This window comes from Haemaphysalis longicornis, unplaced genomic scaffold (genome assembly GCF_048455015.1).
Source record: "Haemaphysalis longicornis isolate Haplotype H1 unplaced genomic scaffold, Haemaphysalis longicornis Haplotype H1 scaffold_3, whole genome shotgun sequence".
NCBI lineage: Eukaryota > Metazoa > Arthropoda > Arachnida > Ixodida > Ixodidae > Haemaphysalis > Haemaphysalis longicornis.
The window spans coordinates 231,041,493-231,061,231 of record NW_027526335.1 but is presented as its reverse complement, the minus strand read 5'-3'; the positions used below and the strand labels follow the sequence as shown (position 1 = coordinate 231,061,231).

Below are 19,739 nucleotides of genomic sequence, written 5' to 3'. Positions count from 1 at the left end.
AACAATACTGCTTATGCGCGAAGGCATCCTTGATGTACGAGTCAAGAGCTACCAGTTGATCGTTCGTCGATCGCCCCACCCTGAAGCCTGCCTGGCTGCTCTCGAGAAGGCCGTTGTACTCAAGGAAATACACGAGCCTGCGATTTACCATCTTCTCGAAGAGCTTGCACAGGCAGCTCGTCAAGGCTATAGGACGGTAGCTTGAGGGGGACGACGGGTCCTTTCCCTCCTTCAGGAAAGCTACAACTATAGCCTCCTTCCAAGAGTTTGGAATGTGCCCCGAAAGCCATATCTTGTTATATAGGTGTAAGAGTGTTAGACGAGTGTCTGCATGCAGGTGTTGTATCATTGTGTATGTGATGTTGTCTGGGCCTGGAGCTGAGGGTTTACACGTGCTCAAAGCAGCCCTCAGCTCATGCAGTGAAAACTCTGAGTGATAAGAAGATGTTGAGCTATAGTTATCTAGTATAGGCTTCTTTCCTGCCGTTTGTTTGTGTTTCATGAAAGTGTTTGTGTAGTGTGCTGGACTGGACACGTGTTGGAAGTGTTGTGCGAGGGTGTCAGCCTCGTCTTCGAGTGTGTCCCCTGTTGTGCTGACCAGAGGCAGGCTGTGTGTTTGTTGTCCTTTGAGTTGGCGTATTCTTGTCCATACTTTCCGTATGTCTGTGTAGGAGTTTATTGATCTTATGAAGGAACGCCAACTCTCTCGTTTTGCCTCACGGCGCACACGTTTTTCTAACGCCTTGGCCCGTTTGAACAAAATGAGATTACCCGACGTGGGGTACCGACGAAGGACACCCCACGCCTTGTTCTGGGCCTCTCGCGCCCGCCTACAGTCCTCATTCCACCACGGCCTCCGCTGGTTGCGCGGGGCACCAGAGGCGTGGGAAAAAAACTTTTCGGCGGCGTCGAGGATGTGCGCCGTGAGCAGTTGGGTAGCTTGTTCAACTTGTAGGTGTCCTATGGATGTGTGGTGTAGTTTGGATGTCTCTATAAATGCATTCCAGTTAGCGCTTGCTTCATTAAACCTTTTATGGGAAGATGGACTGCTCGGGCCTGTACCTATACACGTTAATGAAGCGGGGAAATGGTCACTACCATATGGGACCGTGCCCACACCCCACTCAAGACATGGAAAGAGAATTGCAGAACCAATAGCCCGGTCAAGATGTGAGTATGTGTTGTGACCTATGTTATGGTATGTAGGCTGTTTATTGTTGAAAAGGCATGCTCCTGAAGATGTAAGGAATTTCTCTATCAGGCGACCTCGGGCATCCGTTCTGGAGGAGCCCCAAAGAGAGTTGTGTGCATTAAGGTCGCCTGTTAGAATGTACGGTTCGGGCAGCTGGTCGACCAGCGCCTCGAAGACAGAGCTCGAAAGTGCATACTCGGGACGAATGTAAATGGAGCATACCGTTATCAACCTATTAAAAATTATTGTGCGGATGGCTACAGCCTCAAGGACGGTTTTCAAGGTGACAGGGTGGCATGCTAAGGATTTTCGGGCGATTATGGCCACACCGCCAGAAGAGTGTGTGCACCCATCCCTGTCCTATCTGTATACCAGGTAACTATTCAAGAAATTTGTGTGTTTGGAATTCAGATGTGTTTCCTGGACGCATATTACACTTGGCTGATTGGCATGCAGAATCTCATACACGTCGTCAAGATTATTCAGAAGGCCTCTGCAGTTCCATTGAACGATATTTTGTCTTCCCATTATGATGTGTTAGAGATACTGGAGTGTGACTATTTATGTAGGGTCTTTTGGGGCTCGGACTCTTGGAAGGGGTTTTCTGGTCTTCTCTACTGACCTGGACGTCGCAGCCCGTTCCTTTTGCTGCCATGAAAGCCGGAAGGGCTCGACGTCCATGTCGTCATCTGAAGGCAAAGGGGTGAACAGCGTACTGGGTCCCCTTGACGTGGTACCCTTTCGGGTGTTCTTTGCCTGCGCTGCCAGTGCCGAAGGCGTGGGGAGCACCACAGATGGCACAGGCAGTGAGGCGGGGGAGGGGGTCGCTGCGACTGCCTCCATCTCCTCCGTGCCCTTGCGTGTGCTTTGGGCCGGTGGAGAGGAAGCAGTGGATGCAGCGGCATCCCCAACAGACGGTGTTGCCACCAAAGCCGCTGCAGGGTGAGTGAGCGGTGCAGAGGCTGGTTGGGCTGCCTGTGGCAACCCTTGGTGGGGCGGGGGCGGGACCAAGTCCGACTCGCGGTACTGGGTCCCCGACGAAACCAGACGCCGCTCCGCCCCCCGGCGAGCCGTGTCGGCGTACCTCCCCAGGGGAAAAGAGGCGAACCTCTTCCGCGCCTCTGGGAAGGTGATGTTTTCTGTCACTTTTAGATTGATTATTTTCTTTTCCACTTGGAATTTCTCGCACTTCCTGGAGTAGGCCGCATGAGGGCCCCTGCAGTTTGCACATGTGAGGTTGTCAGAATTGCAATTGTCAGTGGCGTGGTCCTGCGCTGCGCATTTCGCACAGGTTGTTTTGCCGCGGCAAGACGTTGTGCTGTGCCCGAACCGCTGGCACTTAAAGCAGCGGCGCGGGTTCGGTATGTACGGGCGAGCATCGGATGTAGCCTGCATTTATATATTGCGGAAGTGTCCATCGGTCGAAGGTCAGGATAATGTGTTTGGTGGGGATTATCTTATCGTCCCTGCGCATCATGATGCGGCGCACCGCTGTGACGCCCTGGTCCTTTAACCCTTTAAGAAGGTCGGAATGTGTTTCTGTAAGAAGATCCGACTCCGAAATCACACCCTGGGAGCTGTTCAAGCTCCGGTGGGGCGTGATCCTGATGTCCAGATCATGGATGCAAGTTTGGGCAAGAAGTGTGCGGGATTGTTTCTCATTGTTGAGTTCGACAAGGATTTCTCCGGTCCTGAGCTTTTTGGCTTCATACTTTTCACCTAATGTGCTTTGCAGAAATTTCGAGACAAGGAATACCGACAGTGAAGCGACGGGTCTCGTTGGGTCAGCTGACTCGATCACAAGAAAACGAGAATAGTTATTCACGTTTGTTGAAAAGACAGTTATTGACAGAGGTGCGAATGAAACTTCGGTGCGGCCCCTTTTCGGGGGCCGATCACGTTTGGGGGGGGTGTTTAGAAAATGCCATATATCATAGTATAGAAGCAGGGGAGGGGGGTACTTTCTTCTTTGACTTTACCCTGATGGCCAAAGAGGTCCCGGAGCTCCCTGCCTGGTAAACAGACAGGGAGCCCATCCGCCGGAGCTTGACCTGGGCTCCGACGGCCACCGTTTGTGATTGCTGCCCTTCACTTTAAAACTCGTTGACACGGGAGATTACAGCAAGAGTATGGGGGCTCGGGGTCCGCGGTATCGCCAGTACCGTCACCAAGATTGCTCAAGGTGCCCCGTGCGGGGTGTATAAGATATTTCCTGGCTCCGGTTCTTAATGGTCTCTTTTAACCTCCCATGACAGGAGTGCCGACACTCGCCTCCAACAATGTAAAGTTGTTAAGACGTTCAGGTACCTCGACGACTACCTGCTGCTCATTGACACTACGAAAGAATGTTTGGAAAGTGCCGTTTCACACGTGTCGAGTATTTTCCAGAGTTCTTTACGGCCGCTTTGTGTGACGCATGAAACCCAGACTGACGACATCACCACATTCCTGTATCTTCGACTACTTTTTTTCCGATTACCATGGAAGTTGGGCTTATGAGCCTCGTTGTTTGTAGCGCATCCTCGCGTATCATTCTTCCCATTCTAAACTGGTAAAGCTTGGCATCGTGAAGCTGTACGTATCGAATGCACTTAAAAAAATCTTGTTTTCCCCTAATGCAAGTCAGATCGATGGACGGACTTCCGGTCATCCGCTACAATTACAGGCTTCCGTAGCAGAGAAAGTTCTCAAACAGGTGAAGGACGAACGACGCAGGCGGGATGCTACAAAAAAAAGATAAAAGAAAAGTCACCACCATCCCTTATTTTTGTTGTACAGTTGTACAGTTTGTTGTACAGTTGTACAGTTTAACGCGCTGTACAGATTGTTGTACAGTTTAACGCGCCGACGCAACGCAGGCGATGAGGTGTGGAGGGCTCCGGATTAATTTTGACCACCTGGGGATCTTTAACGTGCGCCGAAATCTCGTACACACGGGCGTTTTTGCTTTTTTCATCCATCAGAAAAGCGGCCGCCACAGCCGGGAATCGAACCCGCGACCTTGGTCTCAGCAGCGCAACGCCTTAGCCACTGAGCCACCGCGGCGGGTACCATCCCTTAAATTCATACTCTCTTGCATAATCTGAAGAGTGGGAAACGCGCATATGTAAACGGGCTTTTTTCGGCCCCTAAGAAGCTATCGAAGCTTTGCAACAAAGTGAATGAGGGCTGCGTCAAGTCTGATACGTACCCGCCGCGGTGGCTAAGAGCTAAGGCGTTGTGCTGCTGAGCACGAGGACGCGGGTTCGATTCCCGGCCGCGGGTTCGATTCGATTCTGATGGAAGCGAAAAGCAAAAACGCCCGTAAGTACGAGATTTGGGCTCACATTATAGATCCCAAGTTGGTCAAAATTATTCCGGAACCTTCCACTACGGCGCACCTCATCACCTGAGTAGCGTCGGCTTGTTAAACCCAACAATAGATCAATCAATCAAGTCTTATGCGTGTAGCATAAAACTTCGCACTCCGTTCGTGGCTTGCCCGGAAGGCGTGGTCTATTCAATACAGCTGGAAAAGCACAAGAACAAATCCCGCCTTGCGAAAGTGGATGTCCATCAAAGCTGTCGTAAACAATTAGAGATGGCGATGGCGGAGGGTATGAAATGTTTCTAGCCGTCCCGGCGTGCTTGTCGGTTGCGCTGGGCTATACTGTCACTAGATAAGGGTACAGCCTCTCGGCACTCTTTTCTCCTTTTCTTCCGTGGCGCCGCCATGAGAATTGGTCAGTTCTCGTGACGTGACATTTGTTTACACTGCTACGGTTTGCGGTCGCCGCCATTTTGTTGTTTATGCGTTTTAGTCGGTTAATTCTGGTAAGCTTAGCTTGTCCTCCTTACTCCGCGGCTGCGCGCGACTGACGTAGATCCGGATGCGAATTAAAGATAACGCTTGTAACAGCATTTCAGCCGCAGAAGTATATCCAAAGATGCCGTTTTGCAGCATCTTCGGTAGTGCTGTTAACAAACGAGCCGGTCGCAGTTAACTGCGAGGCCGTAGATATCGGCAATATCGTAACATTGATGAACGCCAAAGTGACTGCTGTTACTGATGCGTGCGTCAGTGGCGGTACGCGAAGACCTTATCTACTGACACTACGCTCGGCTTCTCTGGCGGCAAATGCTAGGTCCTGCCTAGCCTGACGCATGCGGTCGGTGTCTTGGGCAATAACTGCTCTATTTAGTGGCACTAGTCCTCCTTAGCCTTCAAAGAAAATCTGCAGACATAATCTTTGGGGTGTCCCAGTGTTCCCAATGTTTACAATTGTTCCCAATGGGGTCCCATTGTTCCCATGGGGCCCATTGTTCACAGGCCCCTTATCATTTATAATGCGATTAAAATGCTCATTTTGTGGTTTCCTTAAACGAATTCTGAGCTGTATGTTGTATGCCTGATTATCCTGACGCATGCGCTTGGCATTTCCGGGAACAAACTGACACTCGCCAAAAAGTAAAAACAACAGGTAAAAACAATGACGTTTGGGGGCCCGAAGGGGTCCCTTGTTCACATATGTAACGAAAAGCGGCTCGGCCGTAATTATACATGCGTGGAACGTTGCAAAGCGCTTGCGTATGTCGTAGGCATGGGCCCACGTGTCCGATTAAGAGCGTGCGGGGTTGATTGGATATGGAATGATTCTCGGAGTAGGCGCGTTGATAATATTTTCTCGGTGGCAATGATTCTGGCCGAGTCCCAAGCGATGGCATGACCGGTTGCGTTATGGTGTTCTGCCAAGGCGTTTAGCTGTGTGCGGCCGTTAGCAACGTCGTTTTTGTGCTCCTTTCTGCTTCGGGACTCGCACGGGCCCCGAAACGTCATTGTTTTTACCTATTGATTTTACTTTTTGGCGAGTGTCAGTTTGTTCCCGGAAATGTTATTTCCTCGCCAGACGAGTTTTCGTCAAACTTTGGGCTACATGTGCTTGGCATCTAAGGTCTTGACATTTTTGCGCATGGCGATGAAACCGTTAGGGGGTAGAGGTATATAGCTTTTCTGTAAAAGTACATACAACAAACGGGAAGATGTGTAGACGACAGGTTGCGCGAGCATTACCATAACGTGGAAAAAGCAAATAACGGGCATCTAAGCGCACTGTAAAGATTATGGTTGCTATCCCGACCTCAGAAAATCTTCATAATTCATAAAAGTAAGAACCAACACGGGAGATCATTGAAGCGTACGAGATTCACTCCGATAAAGGCACGTGTGTCAGCTACCCGTCTGTGCTGTTATCAAAGAACGTGCTTTTTTATCTGGTGATAACGCGTGAACTGCAAAGACGGCTCAAAATGTCTATGTGTGGTCTCCCCCTCTCCTTCCTTTGTTGCGACGGAATTATGTCTATCAGAAATTTTGTGCAATATTAATTGATTGTGGGGGTTTAACGCGCCAACGCTACACTGGCGATGAGGCGCGCCGTAGTGGAGGGCTACGGATTAATTTTGTCCACCTCGGGATCTTTAATGTGCGCCGAAAACTCGTACACATGGGCGTTTTGTGCAATTTTGTGCACTGAACGTCCATTGTTTGTTCTGCGCTGTGTCCCGTTGTCGTCTCATCCACGTCTCTTTTGAGGTGTTCAAAGGATGTTGTGCCAACAGCCTTAGTCACTAACTAGACTGTACGAATATAGAAGACGCCTGACATGCGGTCAAGGCTATATGAACGCCAAACTAGACACGTAATGGCCTACTACGCTGACGGTATTCGAGCCTCGTCTAACAGACTCCGCGAAACTCTCCGCGCCCTGGTTGGTGTAGAGTTACGAAAACTTTTCCAAACAACCAGGCAACCACAAGTTTATAACCTCACCGGCGTAATTCGCGAAGTGCAGCAATCGCTAAAACTATCTGCAACGACGGAGGCAGCCCGACGGCATCAAGCTATGGCCTACACCGCTGCTCTTCGCCGCTCCCGCCCAACCGACCAGCCTTAAAGAGGCCAACAAAGCGACACGCATCGGCGAATCCAATGTCTGAAAATCCAATGCCGCTGCGTTTGCTCGGCGAGCCTTTACCTCTCTCCGCTATTTATTCCTGATCCATGGAACTAGATCAAAAAGAACATTGTCGTCCAAAGAAAAAAATGCCTAGGCTAGTGACGACTCGGGAAACCCCCTCCCTATCAAAGAAGATTCTTCGGCGCGGCATACGATAAAAAGAGCCAATGCACTCAGCTCTAAAAAAAAGTTGCAGAGGACATCTACGTTCGGGTCTTAAGATGCATGACGCGATAGCGTTACTTCGACTCCTAGGGAGCCTTCCGACTCCAAGGAAGCAGCAACAAAACTGCTGCATTTACGATGCATGCTTCACGAGAACTGAAGGTCAGCGAAGAGAGAAGGAGCAGCAGGAAGGGTGCTCAATCGCCGTGTGCCAGAAGAGACTGAGACCCTTCAGGCTTCTGTGACCTAAGATGTGAGCGTGAACGGATGCGGCTGCGAGGTTTTTATCAGTGCTACGGAGAAGGTATATTTCAAAGTGTTTATTTTCTCAGTTCTGCGCAAGACTGAACGTTTTTGCTTTTTGCGAAGAGAGAGAGAGAGGGAGCAAGTGGAGATCTTTGTTTCAGAAGAAATACTGGAGGAGTTTTGGAACAGGCGTTAAAGAGATGGCGAGAGAACTCAAAGGTGGAACTTGAAGTATAGGCCATGGATGCAAAAGGTCCTTCCCTTGCTTTTCCAATCAGCTAGCGCTGATCCTGAGGGAACGAACTGGTGAGCACTGGTCAGAACTGCCTCCAATGTTGCAATGCAACTATAATCTGTGATGTTTGAGTTATTCGCCCGTGAGCATACCCCTGAACATGCCTAGACTACGGCAAAGAGGGTAAATGTTTCCCCTAATTGAGCGGAGTTTTAAGTTAATCTATGATGTCCCCACCCAACATCTTTGCCCACATTTATTGGTAGATATTTGTGTTGGTTTATCCACCACAGAGTTCGCAATTCCTCGACACTTAGATCCCCATTTAGCGTGGGTTCCTAGGCGCAGGATTACGAGACGTTAAGGTTTTTCCGGGAGGGGTGTGTTGTAGTCGTCGTCGAGAGTAGCGCGGTGTGTGAGTTCGCGGACCTTCTGGTCAGTGCCTCAATCTCTTCAAACCGTTGTGCCCGGGTGTCCCAGTGATGTCCTTAACTTTATTCATTACGGAATGGAGTATATTCACAAATATTTTAGCTATTCGGCCTGCAGCGAAGAGCCTGATGCCCTTTGAGAGTCTAGAATGATGTTACACTTCTGTTTGCTACTTCAGCTATTGGGATTGTCAAGAGGATGGCTTCAACGTCCGCGTCTTTGTTCCTGTACGTAGGTGAGTCATGCAGTCACAAAGATTGCCAGAATAGCCACATACGAGAATTGCTGCCTTCTACTATCATAAATCCCACAGTCTGTGTATACTCTGTTCTCGTGATATTTACTTTTCCTTAAATTAACTTGATCCTGTCACATTGCCTTTCCTTGCGTAGGTTCGAATCCATGTTTTTGTTAGAGTTTTTTAGCGGATCTGCTGGATCGGTGGCATGACTTTGCGTGCTCTCCATAATCACTCGTAGGGGAGAGGGACGTGGAGAGTCCTGTTTTCCATACGATGGCCTTGCCCGATTTAATTTTCCGAGCCACGCACTTGGCGCCTGGCAAGCAGCGCACCTATTAAATGTCCCCATCATCATCATCATCAAATTTATTATTTGCCTCCGAATTTGCTTACTTCGTCCTCCATAGAGCTGTAAGCCTTCCCTTCTTTTAGACCCGTCGCTGTCTGTCCATTCTGTTACGCTGCTGGCCCACCGGCTGTCAGTTTGTCTCCCGCTGCCTTATTGGCTGTCCTGATGATGGTGTTCACTTGATCTTCTTCCCTGCGGGTAAGTTACAATGGTACGCTAGGCTCAGTAGAATCGGCCTTGTGAACGAGGGCTTCGTGAGTCTTATCGTTTCATCTCTCGTTCTTGCTCTTCTCTTGGTTAGGCGTTTCATTGTGTGGGCAAGCGGTCAAAGATTTTCTCTTTCCTTTTTGGTGATTGTGAAGCCGGCTCTCCCGCCTGACTCTCGGGCACGCCGATCATTCGTACATGGCTTCTCTGCGGGAGGATATCTGTACCTATTTCTCTCTCTCTCTCTCAGGGTGACTTTTAACTTTTCCCCGTGGTGCCTTGTGTCGTTTGTCAAGCGCAGCTTTCGCCGGAAGCAGAACCCCGGAAATATCGCAAATAGTTGGAGAATTCATGTTAGAAGCTATACATTGGGTTTTATTTCACTTGGTTTCTGCTCATATTGTATGCTTTACTTAATTTCTGAGTGACTGGTGTTAATCTTTTGCCTCCCGTTTTAGTTTGGTGGCCCAATGCTGGGTCCGCCATCAGTTACGAGGACAAACACGCCGCGGTGGCTCAGTGGGTAAGACACTGCGGTACTGAGCCAAAAGGCGTGGGTTCCATTCCAGGCCGCGGCAGCAGTTTTCCTGAAGGAAACAGAAAACAAAAACGCGAATGTGTCGAGATATCAGCGCACAATAAAGTTCCCGCTTTGTTACCCTCCACTTCTGCGTGTCTTGAAGTCTCAATGCGGCTTCGACACGTGAATTACCGAAATTTTAATTTTTTTTATCTTCCGGTGGAGAGGTGTTTTGGTGTGATGGCGTCAGTGGCGGGCACGGCTGGCGACCGTTTCTTCCGAGCATGCTATCACCGACACGGTTAGAACGAAATTGCCTACGCAGGCGCGGGACCTGCTGAAAATGTGTGTCCTTTCTTTAGTCCCCGCCGTAGTATCATTGTCCTGCTCTCAACAATTCAGTTGCCGTTGGGCCATATTCCAGATTTAACCGAACACTCGCATCTCGCAGCCTCAGCCGTAGCTTCCCGATGGCAGTGGTGATGTTTTCCGCGGAGGTTTGATGAGCACGGCTGATAGCGGACGGCTAGCAGGCACGGGGAAATCGAAAAATGAGCCTAATAACGCTATCGCGTTAATAATAAGATAGCCGGGCGCAGCTAGGCTCTGGTAACAAAATGTAAACATGAATTGTTTGCTGCAATATATTCCCAATTAACGTAAACGCGGTTTTGTTCTCTTCGCCATACCATGCTCGAATCACTCCTGTAAGCCGCAAAAGCGAAGTTTCGAAGTTTCTTGGTGGCCACAACGCATTCAACTGGTCCACCTTTTGCTGGTTGAAGCTATTGCTGGGAGATGGTGTTGGAAATGCGCGTTTCACTCTCAGCCTGCGGGACGGTGTCCATGTCCCAGTGCCACTTTATTTTATTTTATTTGCGCGTATTATGTTTGCACTTTTGGCCATTCACGAAACATATATGGGTTACGCCAAATAGATGGATTTGGCGTGACCTCTGGCGTCCGGGCGAACACAGACGCCGCATCTTCGCAAAATTGGGCATTGAATGGTTTTGCGATAAAATCCCCGACTGATACTGACTATAGATTATCCAAAGCGATTATCTATTCTTTTTGCCGTGGCCGGTGACGGTTATTTTTTTTTCTCCATTCAGCTCCTGTTTAGATGCAGCAAGCTAAAAGACTAGCGGCTGGGCATAATGGCTTCCACTGCGAAGGAAAAGACACTGAACGAGCGCGAAGAACAGACAGGACCACAGCTCCGTCAAAAAACATGATGTCTAAGCATCAACAAGCCCAACTGTAACGTTTGAGGTTCGCGTTTAGTTCCTGTTGGCTCCCGGTTTTCGGCTTGGGTTCGCTTCCCGTTGGACCCCCAGCCTGGTAGCTCCAGTTGTTGTACCAGATAAAGATTTGTGTCCAGCTTAATCGGGGTGGAGCCTCTTACCGCTTGTGTTTCGAAGCTTATGGAAAACGTCCTGCGGGGACAGAGGGAGAAGCTTGCAGCGTGCATGACCCGCTTCAGCCAGCATTAGCGTCCCAAGACCTATCGCTGAACTTGGTCAGCCATTCGTAACGCAATAGAAAGTAGACTTCTTGACAGTTAGTTCCTTCATTTTTGTAAATCATTGCGCTGTGTCCTGCAAAGCGCGCAGAATCGGACGTTATTGCGAGTGCTTGCATGTATGTGATTGACAATACTTTGATGTCGTATAAACGACTTCGTTATCTTTGGCTATAGTACGGCACTGAATCTGGGAAATGAAAGGTTGCTCATTGAAAAATTGGGGACACCGAAGCATCTTTTTCCCAGTTGTGAATGTGAAAACATTAGTGCCGGATGGAACGCCGGTAATTCTGCTTCGAGCTTTGCTGCGGGCCATAGAGTTTCTCACTATGGAATCTGGCGCTAGCGTCAATGCGTTTCTGCGGAAGGGCTCCACGTCTCGATTGGTGCCGCCATACCGTGTAGTTCGGCCGGACGTTTGGCATGGCAAGGCCCGCAATGAATTTGTGGCTACGCAAATGGAGTTTTTGTTAAAAAAACTGCTGCCAAAAGTGACCTGGTTAACAAATTTTACTTTGTATAAGACACTGTGTTAGAGGGCTTATGTTGCAAAACAAATTTGGGGGTTACAAAAAGAAGGCAGAAGTACTGCCTTTGGCTCACGCCACCAGATACAGCGGGCCGTTCCGGATATATTTTTAAATTATTACGTACTCCAAACTGGGTGTGGTTTTCTTTGATTTTTTGTAATACTTAGCCGAAAAAATTTAGATTGTCTTAAAGGGACACTGAAGTGAATTTGTCAAGCTCCCGTTTTTGCTTGCACTGCGTAGACTGGCTCAAATTAGCACACTTTTCATCGTTTATCCGGTTGAAAAGTCGTTAATTATTTTATAAAGCGGGAAAGAAGAAAAACTACCATGCGCGGTCTGTGGCGGCCGCACCAACTAAAGCTGTGACGTCGCGAGGAGATGGCACCGTGATTGGACGATGTCCGAGGTTAGCATTCAAACAAGTTTCGGTTTCGTTTCTGTAAAACAACATGTTTGACATCCGACGGAATCGTTGGATGGGCCTTCTCGATATCTCAGTAATCGCCGTACCGCCCTTCTTCCATATTGTCGGCTGTAAAATGCCTGAGATAAGCCTCCCAGGACGGCTTGGAATCGTAGAAATCACTAGCCGGGGCCTACGCAGTGGATGACGCCCTCCGCGTCACCGCTGACTCTCAAATGCCATGCGCTTTCCCCTCATTATCGGAGCTTGCCTCACTCATGCCTGTATCGTAAAAGCGTGTTCGCACCAGGCCAAGGGTGTGCTAATTCAAGCCTGTGCCCACTGCCCGCAAGCAGCAGCATGCTAACGAGAACTGGCTAGAGCGTCAGTGGCAGTCTGCGCGCGTTCTGCAAACTCGCTCGTGGAACGGTGAACGTTACGGCCCAAAAATGGTAAACTCAGTTTAGAAAACATCGACCGAAAACGAAAAAATCAACTGAAAAAAAAAAAAGACGATGCACCCTCGGGTAATTGAACTTGCGACTTGCAAAGCGTTGACTTTGCGCCTTAGACCACTCAGCTACAGGCCCGCTCTGCCGAGGCTGGATATAAAAGGTATATAATGTATAACCACTTTACACTTTTATTTAGCCTTGTTATTTGAAGTACTTTAGGTGGCTATTTGTCGTATAGCGCCCGTGCAGTAAGCGTCCCCCAAACTTCAAGAATATCTCACGTCTAGCAATTGCATTTCTTGGACGGAAAAGCGTTCGCAGATGTGCGGTCGTGCTGCTGACCGCTGTGCTTGTTCACCCAGCACTAAAAAAGTGCTTCCTGCTCCCTAGTTTTGCGCTGTACAGTAAAAGTTTCAGTTGATTTTCGTAGTACTAATATTGACTTCGTTGACTCTTCTCCCGCCTTCAAGTGGCCTTAGATTTTCCTGCTAGCGTAAAGTCAGCGAAGCGTCGCATGTGCCCTTGTGCAGCGCTTGTGTGAGGCGACCTTGACTCGACTTGGAGCTAGATACAGTGTACAAACTAACAAAGTACAGAAAGGCACATTCTTTCATTCACAAACGTGTCCTGGCTTCGTTTCAACTGAGCGAACGAATTGCGACGACCCGTCGGCGGCCGGCGGACGAAACGCTGGGCCGACTGACTCTGTCTGAAGGTCGGCGAGCCGCGCAGTAGCGCAGCCAATTGCCAGCTCATCCCCTCCTGACGTCACACGAAAACGCCACAGAAAATGGGCGAGCGTAAAGAGAGGAGGACAGCGTTTTCGAATTTGTTTTTCTACTAAATAAAATCGCGTAAACGCGCCCAGAGTGGTCGAAACATGGCCTGGGGACTCCGGACTACAATTTGCGCTAGTAATCCCGCAATGTTTACATATCACTTCAGTGTCCCTTTAAACTGTGTTCTTGCTTCCTCTCAATACAGCATTATTATCGTACGCTACGCGAAGCAGATGCAACATAGAGATGCAAGAATGATGTAATCGCGTCGTATTTATTTGTTTTGTCCAAGTACATACAAATAAACCTAGAGGCGAAGCCTATTACCGCAAGTAAGTCTTCAAGCACGCACGCAAAGCATTATGAAATTGCATGAACACTTTAAATGGCAAATAAATACTGGCATGTAGAGTCGCTACGCATGTTGCCTCACCGCGAGTGTTCAAGGCAGTGCGCGCTTCAAGGGGTAGTACACGCAGCGGCGGCGACGAGCGACGCGAAAATCATAGCTGATAGGGAGAAAAAAAGGATAGTGTGGGCTAGCGTAGCTTATTCAGGGGCTATAGTGTGGGCGACAGTGGCAAGCGTTATAAATTTATACACAGGCCGCCGGGGCCCTCGCTAGCTTTTTGCCGGCCAGAAGCAGCCCACAGGTGAGAGGCAGCGACGATACAGTCAACTCTAGCGACGAGCGGCGATGACAGAGAACATTGGCGGCATTGTATTAATTTTTTTTTGTTGTCGCTGTCGCCCAGTACACTCTGTTGTTGTACCTTTTGAGTTACGTTTTCCGCGTCGCTTGTCGCCGTCGCAGCATGTGGTCTTAAGAAACTCTCTGCTACGAGAGCAGATGCGTTAAGTGCTAATCACGCTGTTATTTAAACATATCTGTGATAGCCATTGAATGCCAAGAAGTGGAAACCAGAAGAGGGAACTAACAAATACTTCAGAGCCAAAAGCCTAATTCATAGCCCTTTGCACTAGCCCCTTGCTGCCAATCCGATTACCACAGTCCCCACAATTCCCCTGGCGGCGTGCGATCGCAGCGACACTTTCCACTCTATAGGTGATATTGAGAAACTCTATGCTGCGGGCTGCTTTCTACTTCCGCAGTCACACTGACGCATTTTTTTAGGGCTTCTGCTTTAGCACCTTGGGGGGAGGCCGGAATCATTCCGACTATACTACTGAAAATTCAGCTGCCGCACAGAAGCCGTTGCGGCGCCGGCAGAGAACCGTGGGCCCGCGCTTGATTACGTGCCACTGCTACCGAGTCCGAACGGCGGCAGCAGGCACTGTCCCATTCTCTGCTTTTGGTGCGGTTGTGTGAACGCTTGCCTAAAAGCCCGTTTATTTGTATTTTGTTAACACACACCGTTAAAAAGGTTCCAGTCTCGTGAATTAGGGGCCACTGCCCTCCTACAACCTAAACCAGCCTTCTCGCTTAATGGTCCAGTTATCGTTTCCTTATTAAAATAAAACCGCTATATGGCCAATGCAACTCTGTTAGCACTTGTATGGTGTACTTCTCTCTCGCCCCGTTTAGTTAGCGCTGTTTAGGCATAGTGAATGTGAATGTACACCAACTAGCCCAGTTTTCGACCTTCTTGCAACTCAGGCATTCTCCAACCTATACGCACACATAACGAAACTTTACTGCCAAGATAATTCGATATTCCCGTACTGTCTAGGAGGCGTCCGGGTCAAACAGACAGTAAAGGGGCTGTCTTGAGAGTCCCTTTTGCACGCAGGCTAGCGTAGCTTTATTTTCCCGCATCGGGTGTCCATTGTAATCTTATATACACCAGCCGTGGTGATAACCATTTGCTCATCGCTTTATGTGCCGCAGATACAAAACAGAAACTAGGATGAGAATTACATCATTCAAAAGAGACGGACCTCGAGACCGCATAGATATCCTAGACCCTGGTGCTTCAGATGCAAGGGACGGTGAGTACCGCTTCGCACCGCACTCCATTGCAGAAGCTACTCCAGCAAACCTTGTGTTGTCAAATTGGCTGGGTATAAACGAGCAATGAATTGAACCTTACGCCAGTATGATTATACGAAATGTACAATGAAATATTAAAACGAAAGCCTCTCATGTCTGATTGTCCATCTACACTCAACATCCTTGAGCGAACTATAGGAAAACAAATACTCTCTTTCAGCGCATGAGGCGTTCATTGGCACGGCGCATTCCATAGCGCGAGTTGGCATGGCGCATTCCCATAACTCGGCAGTACCAAGAGAGAAAGAGAACAAACTTTATGGTTATGGTTAAGCGCGAGTGCTGGCTAATGCCTATAGGACGCCGGTGGTCTGTGCTGCTCGTTCAGCAACTCCTTGCTGGGCCCGAGGATCCGAGCTGCCTTAACGCCGCCTCCCAGTTCTCCTGAGTTGTGAAGGCGTTGCCAAATGATATTTTCGTAGGCTTCGCAGTCTGGGCATTGGGGAGAGGGAAACATAGATGGATACATTGCATGTAGTCGGCGCGACAGAAAAGGGCATTGGTTTGGAGAGGCGCCATTATCTTTCCTCTACGATAGAGAGTGACCAGTGGAATGGAAGGTAGCGCCGGCAAGAAATAGCGGTAGGGGCCGGTAATTTCGTGGACAGTCAAAAGGCTGTCGCCGGCTGACTGGGCTTCATGGGACGGGGTGCGACTTGGCCCGGCTTGGTCGGTTAGCTCTATAGAGCTGCAAGGTTAGCCACTTCATTTCCTTCAAGCCCCAAATGGGTGGGCAAGATTTGAAATCAGCTCCGCATGAAAGGTAGGAGGAGTTTGGTGGATTTTGAGAGCCTGTGGGGAAATATTGCCCCGAGCTAAAACCTATCATGGAGTCTGGTTACATCCCCTCGTCTTCCAAATACCTACCAAGTCTGGTTTGAATTACATTTTCCATTAACTTGCCAACACACGATGTGACGGAGATCGGTCTTAGATTCTCTAAACGTAGTTTCTTGCCAGGTTTCGGAATGAGTGCCAGATTAGCCGTTTTCCCTTCCGGTGGAAGCTCGCCCCTGTCCCAACATCTCTGCATATAGCCGGTTAGTTCACGAATGGATTCGTCATTTAGGTTCCTCAACATGTTATTGCTGCCTCTGTCCGGTCCAGCGGCCGCTTTGGTCTTGAGACGATTTATCTCAGCTCTAACCTCCGCGATCGTGATCGGGGCGTCGAGAATCTCGTTCACTGCACCCGCGTAGTCGGGAAGACTTTCTCGGGAGGACGGCCCCAAGTATCTGCTCCGGATTTCATCTAACAACTCTTTAGTGGTCCCGTCGAATTTATAAGTTAGGGTTTGTAGTTTCTGTCGCGCTTCGGACTTAGTTGTGCCTGGGTCAAGGAGATACCTAAGTATCTTCCACGATTTCGCGTTACCTATTCTCACGTTCATCTGATCGGTCTGTGATGTAATGCTACAAATCAAGGAGGATATAATTGACAGTACGAGTAAAGATACGAGAGTCATTGTTGGCCTGGATGTAGCCAAAGCTTTCGACAACGTCAGACATTCAGCCATCCTTCGACACCTGAGTGCCCTAAACGTCGGGACCAAAACATACAACTATGTCAGGAATTTCCTTTCAAATCGTACGGCTAATATAGATTTAGGGGGTGCCTCCCTCCGGAACATCGAACTAGGTAACTGGGGCACGCCTCAAGGGTCGGTCCTATCTCCGACATTGTTTAACGTAGCCATGATAGGACTATCCGAGAGGCTCGATAAGATAGAAGACCTGAGATACACTATCTACGCTGACGATCTCACTCTGTGGATCAACCGTGGTAGTGACGGGCACATTGAAGATATACTACAGCAAGCCATAGATGAACTTGAAAATTACCTAGAAACTTTGGGACTCAAGTGCTCGGCCGAAAAATCCGAGGCACTGTTCCTCGTCCCCAAGTACAAGCGGAAAGCGAACAGGAACAGCCACAACATAAGACTTAAGGACAGCAAATCCCCGCGAGGGACAAGATCAGAGTACTGGGGCTTTATGTCCAGGACACCGGCAGAAACACGGAGACCATACGTCGACTAGAGAATGCGGTGGCACATGTTTGCAGAATGATGAAACGCATCTCAAATAAGCATGGGGGGATGAAGGAGCCCAACCTCCTCAGGGTTTTTCAGGCCTTCGGTATCAGTAGGATCCTTTTCGTAGCCCCCTACATGAGGCTGACAAAATCCGAGAAGAATAAGTTGGACATAATAACAAGAAAGGGAATCAAATGTGCGCTAGGTCTTCCCCCGAACATGTCAACGGCCAAGATTCTTAGTTTGGGCGTATCAAACACTTTAAATGAACTCATAGAGGCGGCAAATGCATCGCAACAGCAGAGACTGTTGGGCAGCAGGACGGGTCGCAAAATACTCGAACGTCTGGGATACCAGACCAGTGAACTAGCCAAAGATACACGCGAAATACGAAAGTCGATCAGGGAGAAAATTAAGGTCACACCCATGCCCAGAAACATGCATTCCGCGTATCACGAAGCTAGACGAAAGAGCAGAGCCAAAGCCCTGCAAACCAGATACGGTGGACAGACGGACGTCCTTTACACCGACGGAGCGGCATATCAGAGTAAAACCGCTTACGCAGCAGTAGCGGTTACTGAAAGCGGGGTCCCAGTCTCGTGTTGCACGTTACTGAGTAGGGACGCGACGGAGGTCGAGGAGGTAGCCATTGCCTTAGCAATGACCCGGCCGGAAATTAGAACGATAGTGAGCGACTCTAAATCGGCCATCAGAAATTTCGACCGAGGGAGGATCTCTAGCGCCGCTTGGAGTATCCTCGAAAACATAAAAAACTTTACAACCGAAGAGGTAACGTTAGTGTGGACACCAGCTCATCGGGGACTCATTGGGAATGAGAAAGCACATGCGACCGCCCGAGGTCTTACAGTCCGGGCGACCGCCGCCAACGCCGCCGCTGCTGATGTCCAGTCGTTGGCCTCAGCCTTGCATGCCGAACCTCCTTCCCAAATGACGACGAACGAAGGGCCGAGTGACTACAGTGAAATCACGCAATATTATAGACTGGAGAGGAAGATACTACCTCCTGCGGATCCGCAGCTAAGTAGAAAAGAGGAGATTTACTGGAGACGTTTACAGACGGGAGTTTTCCAGAACCCAGTCCTATATAGTAAGTGGCTTCCCAAAGTCGTCGATCCATGATGTAAGAAATGTAAGGGTCGAGCAGACCTCATCCCCATGGTGTGGACTTGTCCTTCGTACAATAAACCGCACCGAAACGTAGCATCCTGGGAGGCACTACTCCTCAGCCGAACCTCCGAAACTCAGCGCAAGACCATCGGTCTCGCCCTAGAAGCCGCCAAGTCCCAAGGGATACCGGCCGACTGATAGGGGGAGGGAGCACCTAACGCTCCCTTTTTGACTGGTGTGTAATAAAGTTTTCACTGACTGACTGACTGACTGACTGACTGACTGACTGACTGACTGACTGACTGACTGCCCCGAGCTAAATTCTTAAAGGCCGCTTTCTAATCTTTTAAATTTAAGGCCCGCGTATTGCCATGTCGGTTTGTTCACTTTGGTTCGTCTGTGCGTTTCTAGACCTATTTTTTGTATAATAAATGTATATGTTAATGATTGTGATTTCGTGCTATTGTGCTATTAAGATTGTGCCGTTATGTTTAAATTTGTTCAAATTTGGGAACTTCAAATTCTTTGCTGACACTGTGAATCGGGTGGCTGAGGCCTCTGTAGGCCACATGCGCCTTTAGTCTCAGCCTCCCGTTCGTTTCACCATGAACTAAAATGAAATTTAAAAAAAATAACTTGTTTGGTTAGGCCGATGAGCGAACTCTAGTGCAATAGCCGCCTTTTCAGGAAATCAGGTGAGCTCGTTCGGATAGTTTGTGGCTGCTTAGGGTTCGAAGACAGCGGTGACTATATAGGTGTCGTGTCGGCTATAACGGCCGGCGTCCCCATAGGCGGTGGTCTGGTCCATGAGCTATTTGCGGGCTAGGACGTGTGCGCGGTGTTCACTGCCCGATGTTCACCTCCGGGCGCATATTACGGTGAATGGACCGAACGAGTAGGAGGTTGGGCAAGCCGGAAGGAATATATACTTTGTTGTCAGTAAAGGTCGGTGCATGAAGCCCGGGCAATTGTAGGATGGATCTGCAGTAGCCAAAAGTGGGCATGGACGCCACTGAAGGGAGAGAAGAGCGCAGCGGAACGAGCGAAACTACGAGGGCGAGGAGAAGTGCGGAGAAAGGCACAGTGGGAGCACGCAGGAAAAAGCGGAGAAGGAGACTTAAGAAACAGGAAGCACAGCGCTGCTTCAGCGGAGATTGTCGGCGGCGGTTTGGAGATGACGTCGGTGCTTTTCCTGGCCATTCAGTGCAAATGCCAACGGCTCAACCCAGGCTGCAACTATGTTTACAACGAGGAACGCGCATGCTGCATAGCAGCACTAGGAGG

At 49.3% G+C, this 19,739-nt stretch overlaps 1 protein-coding gene across 6 annotated transcripts in view; it reads left to right on the top strand.

The window, feature by feature from the left end:
• Positions 1-19,739, top strand: part of LOC144176041 (uncharacterized) — a 90,771-nt gene that overhangs the window by 9,875 nt on the left and 61,157 nt on the right. For 4 of the 6 annotated variants that reach the window (XR_013323759.1, XM_077705162.1, XM_077705161.1 and 1 more), the window contains one exon: positions 15,131-15,231. The exons of the other annotated variants lie outside the window; for them this stretch is intronic. Coding sequence is in view for 3 of the 4 variants with exons in the window: in XM_077705162.1 (XP_077561288.1) it covers positions 15,131-15,231 (101 nt within the window). In the remaining variant the exon portion in view is untranslated. The remainder of the gene's footprint in view (positions 1-15,130; positions 15,232-19,739) is intronic. 6 annotated transcript variants of the gene reach the window in all.